The sequence below is a fragment of the Diadema antillarum genome, unplaced genomic scaffold (assembly GCF_040938485.1).
Source record: "Diadema antillarum isolate AM-2024a unplaced genomic scaffold, OU_Dant_1.0 seq00001398_RagTag, whole genome shotgun sequence".
In the NCBI taxonomy this organism is placed as follows: domain Eukaryota; kingdom Metazoa; phylum Echinodermata; class Echinoidea; order Diadematoida; family Diadematidae; genus Diadema; species Diadema antillarum.
Genome location: NW_027272153.1, coordinates 185313 through 198847, shown reverse-complemented (window position 1 = coordinate 198847; position 13535 = coordinate 185313). Strand labels below are relative to the sequence as shown.

The following is a 13535-nucleotide window of genomic DNA, read 5'->3' as shown; positions in this document are numbered from 1 at the left end:
TCAAATGAATTGTTTTTTCTCTCTTTTTTTTTTTGGGGGGGGGGAGAGATGAGGCTTCTTCCAAAGCCCTATGATTTTAAAATCTAATTTCCTTACAATCCCTTTGCAAAAAGGATGTGATTTGCACTTTCAGCCTTTCTCCAGCCATGTCTCTCTGCTACCATCTTCTTTTTTTCTCTGTCTGTCTCTCTATCTGTCTATTTTTCTATCTATCTATCCATCTATCTATCTATCTATCTCTCCATCCATCCATCCATCTATCTATCTATCTATCTAACAATCTATCTATCTTTCTATCTATCTATCTAACAATCTATCTATCTTTCTATCTATCTATCTATCTATCTATCTATCTATCTCATTTTACCTATTTTTTATCTCTCTTTCTCTCTATCTCTCTTTATGTATCTCTCTACATACCTCTCTCTCTATCTATCTATCTATCTTTCACTGTACCTATCTTTTTTTTTTCTATGTCTATCTCTTTCACAATCTCCCTTATCTATTTCTCTATCTCTATCTATCTCTTACATCTATCCGTCTTTGTATGTATTCATCTTTGTAGGGATGTACACATATCTATCTATATATCTCCCTCTACCAAATTCTCTTACTATCTATATATCTCAATGTGTATACTTCTTCTCTTTTTTTTCTCTCCCTATCCATTCACTGGTTCCTATTAAACATATGTTACATACCTTCTCCTCCTCCCCCCCCCCCCCCCTTTTTCGTGCCGTAGAGCTTACTTGAAAGTCTGTGGGGAATTGATCATATGCCCTATTCATCTGCTTCTCAGGGGATTCTGAAACTTTCACAGTTTGCCCATGACATACATACTGGGTTCCTGTGGGCAACAGTTTAGGGGAAAAATTGTTCTGCAAGATTTTGATCATTAATACATTTTTCCTCGTACCCTTTCCTGAAGAAAAAAAAAAACAAGCAAACAAAAAAAAAAAAAAAAAACAAACAATCTACAGCAATGGTACAATTTGGCAGGAAAATTGTACCTGTACTTGAATAACTGCAAAATACAATATTTCAAAACTCCCTCATGTACCTTTCTACAGTGTAGCATTGCACAGGAGAAGTTCATCATTTTGTGCATAGGGAAATTACACTCTCATCATGCAATGCCTCATTGGGCTATGACAACAGACTGTTAATAAATGAGTTATGTTCATTAGCACTGAACCCAATACAAATACTTCAATCATGCATCTAAGCCCCAATCAAACTGAAACCACTTTAAAAGAAATGCTTTGATTCTTACTTATGTGCACTCAATAGATTAGTATCCATATGCTGATCATTAAATCAGCCACATAAAGAAATATCTAATGCATAAGAATATCTAAAAGGGAAACAGACTGCACACGATGTTATCCTGACATTTTCATTTGGCATTATGTGCAGCTGTAGTTCTGACAAATTTGTGTCAAGAACTTGATGATCTTACTGAGAATAATATGGAGAGACTACAACATTTAACAGACATATGAAAGACTAATAGGCTTGCTTTGAAAGCTAGGAGTGTGGCCACAGTCTGTCCTTAATAGAGTTGTGGTGCAATGTATAATCAGCTAAAGATATGAAAACATGATATCCACATGAGAAGCACCATGCATTCGTAAACACTGATACACTCGCAGCTTGCAGCTTTCATGGTATAACTGTCATATGAATCAGCTGTGGTAATTTGCCAGATGACAATCTGCAGTACAATCATGGTAGAGAAGGGGAGACATGCTCCCCTCCCACCCCCCCCCCCCCCCCCCCCCCCCCCCCAGGATGAAATCAGTAGAAGATATGAAAGTGGGTAGATCAACTACTCTGTAGGCAACTAGTGGCAGACCTCAAGAAAGGATAGCTATACAGTCTCGTGTTCTTTCTTTGAAGCTTCCACACAAATTGTTGAACTCTTATGGTGCTGTCTTTGCAAATTGGCAGATACATGTATGTCTGAAACCTGATTGCCAGTGAATGGAGATTACCTAATCCCCTTAATCTCTTTTGTGTCACTGTGGCTTTTCTGTGGGACTGAAGGACTTTGATACACCTGAGAGTGGACTGTTAACCTATGATCAGGTCAGGTCTTGAGAAAATGATCTCAACCTGTTGAAGACTACATGAAGTCCTGAGTATACTTGGGCAGATGTCGATGAGAAATCATCATTATAGCAAAATCAGCTCATCCTCAATGGGTTAATGCTGACCAATGAAAAAGCACAACATGTAACAGCCACGATCCTGCGCACATAATGGGTCGAACACTGCAGTCCACGAGTAGAGTGCTCTTGTGCACAAAATTCTGATTCTGTCATAATTTCCTGGTACACTAGCTTAATTCAGCATATTTGTAGGAGTCTAGTACAAAATTATGATTTGTACACTGAGTGTATACATATTAGTTAACATGAAACAAACATGGAGACAACCACACACTTGGTCTGGTATTGACATAGAAAGTAAACTTCTAGGGGCAGGGGACTTCGCGATAAACAAGTATTCACTTAAACATGCTTGTAAAGAAGCATGGTCAGAATATCGCATTAAATGGGATGGTACGGTATTGGTGGAGGCGAAAATTTGGCTTTTAACTTTTTGTGAGATACCAAAAAACCACTTATGAAATAGTACAGAGCATACCATTCTGAGACAAATTCAAAGTTTATTTGATGAAAATCGGTTTTTGAATGGCTGAGACATCCAAAAACAAAGTAAAACAAAGCGATCATAATAATAATAAAAGTTGGGTCCCACCTTTTATTAGGACTGCCGAATTTTGCGTATCTTGGCCATTTCAAAACCAATTTTTATCAAGTAAACGTTGAATTCCTCTTGGAATTACATGCTCTTTCATATTTCTTAGGAGGGCTCTCATCATCTCACCCCAAAAATGTTAGAAACCTGAAGTTAGGTCTCGACCAAAACTACACGATCCCTTTAACATTCCAGGGATGTGAATTAGTATGATCATCAACAAGCAGACAAATCCTGGACCACAACTTTCCTTAAAAAAAAGACCACCACCCCCCCCCCCCCCCCCCCCAAAAAAAAAAAAATCCAACAATGACAATGCAGTAATGTGTGCTACAAGGTTAAATAACAGTACTTCCACTGACTGTAAAGCTTATGAAAACTCTTCTGTGATTGGTGTGAAAAATATCAGAATAATCAGTATAAGAGAATAATTCCAATTCAAAAGGTATAGGGGAGATTTGGAATGATGGATGCCAGTAACACTGTACTCCTCAGATGTGTGTGTGGTTTTTCTTAAGTACCTCTTTGATATTTAGTCATTTTTTCCTCCTCCTTCTTGGACTTGTTTACAACATTCTTCTCGGATAGAAATCAGCGTGTGGAGACTGAATACTCTCCATCCAGGCAAATCCAGTTTACTCTGCCCATGAAAACAACTGTGAGTGCTTTGAAAATATAAACAAGATGGCCGCATGGAGAGGAAAAAAGGAAAATAATTCGACTTTTTCCTTCCCTCTCATTCCTAAAAATAAAGCGCATCTTGTCTGTGTTCATCCAAATTCTGCCTCTGATATACTTCTTCTAAAGGAGAATTTAAATTTGACGGGTATAAATTTAGCTGCACAAACCCCTCAGGATGCTAGGCTCTCATTTTTACCGAAATGTCAAAAAATACCAAATACGTCATAGCGGAGGGAGACTATTTTTGGATAATATGCACACTGGCTACCGTACCGCCGGCGCGAGGCTGTGGTAGCAGTGATGAGAGGCAAGAGCCTGCACAGGGAGGGTAATAATACAGCACTGCTCGCTAGGATGTTTATTAATGGGGGAGGAAAAAGATGTGGGGGGGGGGGGGAAGAGATGGGAGGGCGGTGAGAGAAAGGGGTGGAAGGAGAAGGGGAGGGTAGGGGAGGTAAGGGGTAGGGGGGAGGGAAGGGAAGAGTCAAAGAGGGGGATGGAAGGAAGGGATGGAGGAGGAGAGCTAGGAGGATGAGGAGGGATTTTATGACGAGTTGGGATGGGGTAGATGAAAGAACTGATGAGGACTTACTGTATAAGATTGGAAGAGCAGAATAATTGTAAGTTGAGGGGAGGGGACAGGAAAGTAACATCTTGGGAGGAGGATGTTTAGAAGAGGAGAGGGGATGGGAGGAGGATATTTAGAAGAGGAGAGGGGATGGGAGGAAACAGGAGATGGATACAAGGATGTGGGATTTGGATGATGGAGGTCTATGGTACGAGGTTGAAAAGAAGAAGAGAAGAAAGATTTGTAGAATAGGACAAATGAAAAGAAGAGCAAAAAAAGAGAAGGAAGAACATATGTAGAACAGATCTAGTAAGACACACATTCACCTCATTCTTACACCCCTTATAATATACACAATCACTTTTTTCTGATTCAGAAATTAGATAAAACACACTGTGACTTCGTATTTGCTCAAACTGGTAAATGATTTAATCTGTTTGACCTTCACACTTATGATTACTGCAAACTGATATTTTTTTTTCAATGATTGGCTTGATTGAAACTACAATGTAGCAAGATATAATGATTTGTTGATCTAGATACCCAAAAATCCCAACTACATACATGTAGGAAGGAGCTCCAATACTGGCCCTCTAGCACAGAACAGGTGGCACTCAGATGCAACCTTCCAATTACTATCCATCCAAACTTCTTTCTGACGCAACCTTTACTCCTAAGAGCAAAGTGCCACCATTTTCATTTCCACCTGAGTAGGAGATGAACAGGAGATCACATCTCCTCATATTTTTGCTGAAAAATGAGAACCATGATCCTCGTCCTGCCTTCTGAAGCAGACTTTTCATGTATTTGATGGAGTGGTGGGCCAATACCACTACATGACAGATATTATAAATGTCATGTCCACATGTAACAAAGGGTCTGAATGAGCAGACTATTTGCCTTGTCCTTGACAGCTGTAAGATCAGCACCCCCACCCCATCCCCCCCTTCCAACACCCCTCTCCCCCATCCCCCATTCCCCCACCCACCCGCATCCACCGAGCTCCTGATTGCTTTCTTTAGCTTGGCATAGGCAATGCAATTGGCCGATACTACGTGCACTCACTCCGCGGTGACGTCAATAGCCGCCTTTAGCTTACATCAAACCTGCCTCTTATACAAGCTCTCAACTCCGTCTCCTACGCTTTCCTCTCTTCCTTCCCCTATGCTCCTTCTCGTTCCTCCCTCTTTTAAGCTCATTTATCTTCTTATAATATTCTCTTTCTTCTGTTAAACCGCTTTGCAAACCAAACTTTGACAGTGTGGCATGCAGGTTTTCTTCCTGATATTCACGGTACATACTATTCATCAGTTGACTGTTGCTTTCTTTGCCTTTCCGTATTTCTTTTCAGCACGACTGTAGTCATATTTACCTTGAACTCCTGGAGATTACAGATTATTGCACTCACTAGTTAAATGACAAACATTTTATAGAACTACATGAATTATTGAACACATCTTTTAATTGTTCAGGATTCCAGAAGACAGAAGGTCAATGTATCATAAAGTATGGCCATGTCATGAAGCATGGCTATGGTCCTCAGTGTATCACAAAATGATTATCTTACTTATCAAATTGCTGAAAAATTTCCTTTGCTTGTGATAGACTTGAAAGAATTGCACAAATCATGTCAATAATCTAAAAATTACTACAAAATTACTATATAAAATTTCTGCTCAATTACATCAAAATGAGTCCAAGAGTAATATCACAAGAATATAATTTTCTTGTTTAACCCCCCTCCCCCCCAAAAAAAATAGTATGTAAGCAAATATGACACATAATGACATCATCCCCTTACTTGGATTACCTGTCATTGTGTGAGATGGATCTATGGTTTTCTTTTTGTACAACAATAAATGCATAAAAGTAAAAAGTCTACATTAAAAAGGACATTTGTAATTTTTATAATGAATTTTCACAGATGTTTATTCGAATCAAATCAATGATTATGAAATCTTAATTGGGAGTTTACAGTGGGACTTCTCTGAGTGAGAAACTGATCCATGATTACTATGACATCCACTCAGCAGTGTATGTGGTATGCAAGGAGTTAACTTTGCATCTTAAACAATACTGTGACTTTCATTATGCCTAGGCAGAGTAAAAAAACAAACAAACCATAAAATCAAGTGCTCTGCAAGGAAATTCTATTATTCTCTTCAATCATTAGGGTATCACAAAGACAGTGTAACCTCACACAAAACTAGCTGATGGCTTCAACCTTCACTCATCACTGCACCACAGCCCTCTTGTTAATTTCAACCGAGGTGTGCAGCAGCAGCAACGTCAGAGGACGAAATCTCATGGGCAAATTGCATTGTCACTAGAAGACAAATCTCCCTTTTCAATGTGATTTCCACTATTCATCAGGGGCAGAGCTCAGTGGATGATTATGAAGTTCTTATCCACTCAAAAATGTTCCTCTGGGTAATTCTCCATGCAAGACTAAGACTAATTGACGGTCAGGCAATTGTCTCCCGATCGGTGATGACTTTATGGTGAAAATTGAATGTACCAAGGGCATGATGAATGCAATGCAAGGGGGAAAAATACAGCTAAAATGTGAGAAACATAAATTACTGAGAAAGAAAGACAGAGAGAGTGAGAGAGGGAGAGAGAGGGAGAGAGAGAAAGGAAGAAAGAAGGAGAAGTGGGTGTAACTCCTTTGAAAATCAGTCTTTTACTGAAAGAGCTATCCACCCTGAGAATGAAAATGAAGAGACAAATGAAATGTAATGAAATAAATGAAATAAAACTAAAAGCAGGCTTCAACGTCTGCAACTTAATGAGGTAACACCATGGCAACACACATTACTAACACACACACACACACACACACACACACACACACACTCCACACAAACATAACTGCAAACAAAGAGATACAGAACAATTAAAAGACCCAGAGATATAAATACAAATACATATAAACATAACGTCAGCTGAGAACAAGAAGGGTGCTGTCGCATTCTAAGATTTTAGTGTAAATATAAATGCAACAATCAAGTCTTGTAAAATAAAAAGTTTATTCAATAAAAAATGGGTAGATTTACAAGCATTGTTCCAAATGTAAGATAAAATACATTTGTAGCACCCTTGTGGTTAGAATTTTTTACATTTTACTGATAATGAAAATACCTCAAAATTGACATCATAATGTAGAGGAGATCAAGCTGTACAACATGATACCAATAACCCCCAAAACTGTGATAAAGCCCTTCTAATTCTCAGCCGATGATATATTCATCCATATCTCACGTCTGCCAACATTCCCATATCCAAATCAGGGAGATTCCACACAGCAATCAGGGAGATATCTGTGTGTTACATACATTTCAATGGGCAAAAATAATCCCCAAATCAGGGAGATTTTAATATTCTCTTATTCAGACATGAACAGATTTTGACATTTTCAGGGAGACTCCTGCAGAATCACGGAGACTTGGCAGCTCTGATATCTAAGAGAAGGAAGACAGATGGAGGTGGGGTGGGGTGGGGGGCAGATTATATGACAGAGACTGTGGAGGATAGCTAGCAAGAAAAAACCATGGTATGGACCTACCTGCCCCTTTTGGTCCTGTCTCCGGGCCCGGCCAGACCCGCCGGTCGATGATGTTCTGTTGGGCGCCTCTATCCTGTCCGGCCCCTTGGTGCCCGGCTTGCGGATCGGGCTGGTCAACCACTTCCTGTAGAAAGGGAGAGAGAGAGAGCAGAAGAAGAATCCTTGGTCACTACCGGTCAAGAACCTATCTCTGACCACAGCTCTGTTATCACTGTTTTACTTGCGAAGTTAAAGCAAAATGTACCTGAGAGAGGGAATTTCCCGAATTCTGCCAAAAAAGACGGAAAAAAAGAAAGAAAGACTACAAGAACAACCCCCCACAAACCACATGAACGCAGAATTTCTATCATTTTCATTTTATTTGCTGTAAGATTTTCTGTTGAAATGAAACAAAGTTTATACCTCATCTAAGGCAAGTAAACATATTAAAAAAAAATGTCTGCAATTTAGCCTCCAGCCAGCCATGGATGATTTTTAATGAAATACCTCAATAAATCAATCAATATCACTGTCACTTGAGACTATTACAGCACCACAGCAGGAAGATAACAAAATCTTTATGGAAACTTTTTTTTCCCACTGCTCTTCCATACACAATATTGGAGCATTTTATATAATCATGAGTTTCTGAACTGGAGAGTAATCTATGTAATGTATAACAAGCAAACTCATGCAATGAAAAACAAAAGGAAAAACAAATTGTTGAATCCTTTCATTTGAGCAAGCAGTATCTGAGTATACATCTATGGTTAAGGAAAAACTAACAAAACACAAGCGATGTAGATCAAAAGACTATCATCAGTGTGTACTGTATATGCTTATTAAAGTGTGTTATGTTTGCGTGTGTGTGCTTGTATGTGTGTTTGTGTGTGTGTGTGTGTGTATGTGTGTGTACATTTGTAGGTGGGTGGGAGTGTGTAAGGGTTTCAGCTTTTCAAGCCTACAGCAGCGAAGTTCACACGACTGTTATCACATATACTTGACTGCCATGTTTGTGTAACACTACTGGAGTGTACATTTGTATGTACGGCATTATACATTTCTATTGTCAATGAAAAAAAAAAGAAAGATCAACTGAGTAGTGGGAGGAATCTCTAAAGCTTAGCAAGGTTGAAAACTTCTCCTTCAAAATGCCAGAGGCTACGCGTATAGTGGCACAACCTGGTACAATCAATAGTAGAAGCTCACTGGTTCTGCCTGTGCAATCCACTATACAAACCCTATGGGGAATGATAATGCCCCGGGAGCTATGGGTTACGTTTATGCATGTACATAGATACACACATACATTGTACACACATTGTACATACATACATACATACACACAAACATACCGTTCATACACGTGTATACATATATACGTAAATACACACACACACACACAGTACATATACATACACATAAGGCGCGGTCAGACTTGCAAAAGATCGAGAAGTTTAAGATCGCGAAGTTTGGGCCATTTGTACGCCTCACGCTTTGGAGACACCGCCCGCAAACGGATCGAGAAGTTTCGCGAGAAGTTTCGCGGGAAGTTTGCGGTCACACTGGCAAAACTTCCAAATCGTAAAGATCGTGATCCTAAACTTCGCAATCTTTTGCCAGTCTGACCGCGCCTATTCATTTACACTGGTATTTATACATGATACATAAATATTATGTACTGTACACACGTACAATGTATGCCCATACATTCTACATACTGTACCAAAGTACAAAGACAGTATTAATATAAAGACAGACAAACTTACTTATAGACAAGTACAAACACAGAAGATTCTTCAGAGCGGAGGAGAGAGAGATATGTGCATATGTATATACACACAGAGATATATAAGCAGAAAGAGAACGAAGTGAGAGATGCATACATACACAAATATTGCATAGACAGTAGACGGGAGGCAGACACCATGTCAATCTCCACAGGTGTATTATGCTGACACAGGTGTCAGCCAGAAGCGGTTTACTGCTTCACCGGCAGAGAGAGAACGTAGGCCAACACAGAATCGGATCTCTTCCATAAAGTGGACATATTTCCTCAGTACGTCACATAAATATATGATGGAGAGCAACCGACCCTAAAAAGTAAAGATTACCCTCTTTCAGAGAGAGAGAGAAAAAAAAAAAATCTATAAAGGGACTATGCCATCACGATAGACACCCACGTACTTAGTAGCAGTATTTTGTGGAAATCTAGTTAAAGGTTTTCCACTCTCTTGACAATAATACAAGTGATCTTCTTTTAATTTTTTTCTTCCCTTCTTTGATTATTTAAAAATGATGGATTGAGTGATCTATTTATCGGTCACTGATGTCATCGGAACCGTGTGGGTCACTTTAGTAAGTATCCGTAAGGAGCATTCTTCCATGCCATTCCTTTGATACGATGGTCAGTCCCATGGTACCGGTCATTCCCATGACACTGGTCAGTCTCATTATACTGATGGTCAGTCATCCCCACCCATGAGGTGAGATGGATAGTTACCAGTTAAATTAAATCATGATCTCAGTGTCTGTGTGTATGTATGTGTATGTGTGTACATCTGTCTATGGGTGTGTGGGTGTGTGGGTGTGTGTCTGTGTGTCAGACTATGCCAGCGGAACTGTTACATGAAGCAGCAACGTAATCACTCCAAGACATTCTTCATTCATGCTCAGATGTGTTCTCTGTTGTTCAGCAATATTGAAGGGATAAAAAAACATCAGGTGCTCGATAGATAACCCCCACACAAAACACACATAGGTACACACAAACACACATACATACACACACCCACACACAAACACAATGATGGAAAATATATTCGGTAGCCTTTTTTGCAAACTAGGTCACCCTATACAAATGTGTCAACCTAATAAAGTCATTTTATTCAGGATGCCTAGATGAATGTGAAGATCCCTATTCAGCAACACACTGTACAATGTCAGCAGTCATCAGCCCTCTGTAAACAGTCTATCACCGTCATGAACACAATAACTTCACATTCCACCTTTTGCGAATCTGTAGGATCATACCGTTCAGTATGCCGCTGAACTTCATGTCTCTCCAGTAGCATGACAGCGGGTGATTGGGGTGGGGCAGGGGGTTGGTGGTGGTGGTGGTGTAAATGGAAGCATTTAGGGTATAATGTGGGAATATAACACATTTCGCAGCCCACAATTATCTCTATACATACTGGAGGGGGCGGGCGGAAGACATGCATACACTTGTAGAAATAGCATTAGGAGCAAAACCTACAAATAGAACATGTTCTCATGCTAGACACCCACATAAAAAGGATGCTGATAATTTTCACACCCACACAATGCAATTTTCTACATTACATAAACAAATATAATACTTAATTGATATTCTTCATTTCTTTTCTTCCTTGTTTTGGGTCAGGGAATGAAGAATACGACCCACGACTATTTTACCTTGGGGGAGGAAAGTAATTCTGACTTAATTGTTGACTCAGTTCTCGAGAAAAGGAGATTATCATTGTCATATTTTTTTCCAAGCACAATCTCCATGGCTTCACCTCATAGCATAAAGATGCCACATCTAAGCTTCTCGCTGCTGCATATGCCAGTTGTTAGCGCTCACATTCATGTACCCAGCTGAGAACACCACCTGGGAACTCTCAAAATGGAGGATCTGTTTTCGTACGAGCTTATTTTCATAAGGATGCTGCGGGCAGACGTGCAAAGCATCAAGCAATGAAAGCAGCTTATGCCTTGAGCTTTGGATGACAGAAGACAGGGAACATTGCCAGCAATCTCACAGAGACATTTTCAAACTCTAAAAATAGCTCATTGTTGAAGATACCAATACTTTCTATGCTAATCAAAAATATCTAAGAGGGTCTAAATTAAACCAAATTCTGTTAAAGTATTTGAGAATAATCTCAAGAAGTATCTATTTCATTTGGTTTACAATAATCGATTATCATTGTTTCACATATGTCCTGTACTATTTCACTTTGTCGTTTTTTCTGCCTCTTATGTATCTGTAAGTAATTTGTATCTTGCACATGGTAGTGCCTTGAGCATTTATTTATTAGATGGATTTGGCACCTTAAAAGTCCCATATATACTTTTATCAATATCATCATTACTAGAATCGCATTTGTCTGATTGTGGATCTGGACGCATTTTGTTTGATTCTGGGTGCACATTTGTAATCTAAATGGTTTCAAACTTCCAAGGCACAATTCAAACGGTGGTGCTCACTTGTACAGCATGTTTGTAGGTAAGAAAATCAAGAACTGCACAGTTGATTGACCAGCTGTGGAATCTAGTACTACAACACCTTAATAGAAAGTTGTTCGCGGTTGGCAGCCAGTGAGGGGAATGAGCACTCGGCAAATCTGAACACGTTTAATTTTAGAGATGTTTCACAAATGTGTTTACATATATGGGTCTCTATCTGTAAGTCTGAAACACCCCTGAAAGAAAGAGATCATTTGAGCATGTTCAGAGACACAGCGGAGGTTGAGAAATACCTCAAGGATATTTCCCATCATTGAAGAAGAGACGGCAGGATGGTCACACACTCTGAGTTCCCATGAACATCGAACATCGACATAGAAAAGGTGCCCAGCTCCTTGCTTCCCCCTATCATGCTCAGCTCATGATACTGCTCCTAGTCTCGATTCCAGAATGGCTGAATTTTGGTATGGCAACATTTCATACTTTCTTCCCTGCTAACACGCCTCTACCATTCTGATTAATAATTATTTCACTCAACTTACTATCAATCGCACATTATAGACAAGTACATGTAAGTATACTTGTCTGCGATGTAACAATGGAAATATTAAATCTTCGAGATTTAAATTCACACGTTATATTGTGCACATGGCCTAAAACTGCTGCTGCTGGGCTAACTGGTGCTGGCAGGATGATATGCAACTCAAATTTTAAATGTTGTGATTCTCCTCCTACACATTTGTCGCCTTTCTACACTCTCCCAGCTGTTCAAATTATGAACTGCCCTCTGCCATGAATACCACTGTGCTCCAGATATCAAATGTTAAAGCAAAGGCAAATTGTTGTACCTGTAGTTTCTCATTTGCAGACGTAGAGTATTTATTACAGGAACTCAGCTTACCATCCTCAGTGTCAATTTTCATAAAGAATCTTAACCCGTTGAGGACGAGTCCCGAGTATACTCGGGCAGGTGTCTATGGGAAATGCGTGTTGTAGCAAAATCAAACCGTCCTCAACAGGTTAAGAAATTCTGGGGTTGTTTTTAAGTAATTTGTTATCATGACTCTTTTCACTACATAAAGAATATTGATCACTATCATATGTACCTAGTGTTAACAATGAGCTACATGAAAGGCTGATTATTTCTGTGGCAATTTTTATATTTATTGCACATTGTGTATGTACCTGTTGTTTAAAGGACAAGTTCACCTTCATAAACATAAGGATTGAGAGAATGCAGCAATATTAGTAGAACGCATCAGTGAAAGTTTGAGGAAAATTAGACAATTGATGCAAAAGTTATGAATTTTAAAAATTTTTGTGTTGGAACTGCTGGATGAGGAGACTACTACAGCTTGTGATGTCATATGCGTACAACAGTATAAAGAAAATGTAAAGAAAATTCAACATATTTTCACTTTTTTCGTGTAATAAGAGAGCACTTGACTTGCCTCTTTCTAAAGGCAGGGGGAATAATATTACCCATAACATACGTCAGTAACAAGTCAAGGGAATTTGTACTTTTTTCAAAAGATGAAATTTTGTGAAATTCTCTTTATATTTTCCTTCTATTGTTGTACTCATGTGACATCATACACTGCAGTTGTCTTCTCATACAGCAGTGACTGCACAAAAACTTCAAAAATTCATTATTTTTGAACGAATTGTCTAATTTTCCTCAAACTTTCAATGATGTATTCTACTAATATTGCTACATTCTCTCAATCCTTATGTTTATGAAGGTGAACTTGTCCTTTAAATACAAAAACT

At 39.1% G+C, this 13535-nt stretch overlaps 1 protein-coding gene across 1 annotated transcript in view; it reads right to left on the bottom strand.

Moving 5' to 3' along the window:
• Positions 1–13535, bottom strand: part of LOC139709005 (triple functional domain protein-like) — a 193686-nt gene that overhangs the window by 34716 nt on the left and 145435 nt on the right. The window contains exon 7 of the mRNA XM_071620973.1: positions 7578–7701. Coding sequence (XP_071477074.1) covers positions 7578–7701 — 124 coding nt within the window. The remainder of the gene's footprint in view (positions 1–7577; positions 7702–13535) is intronic.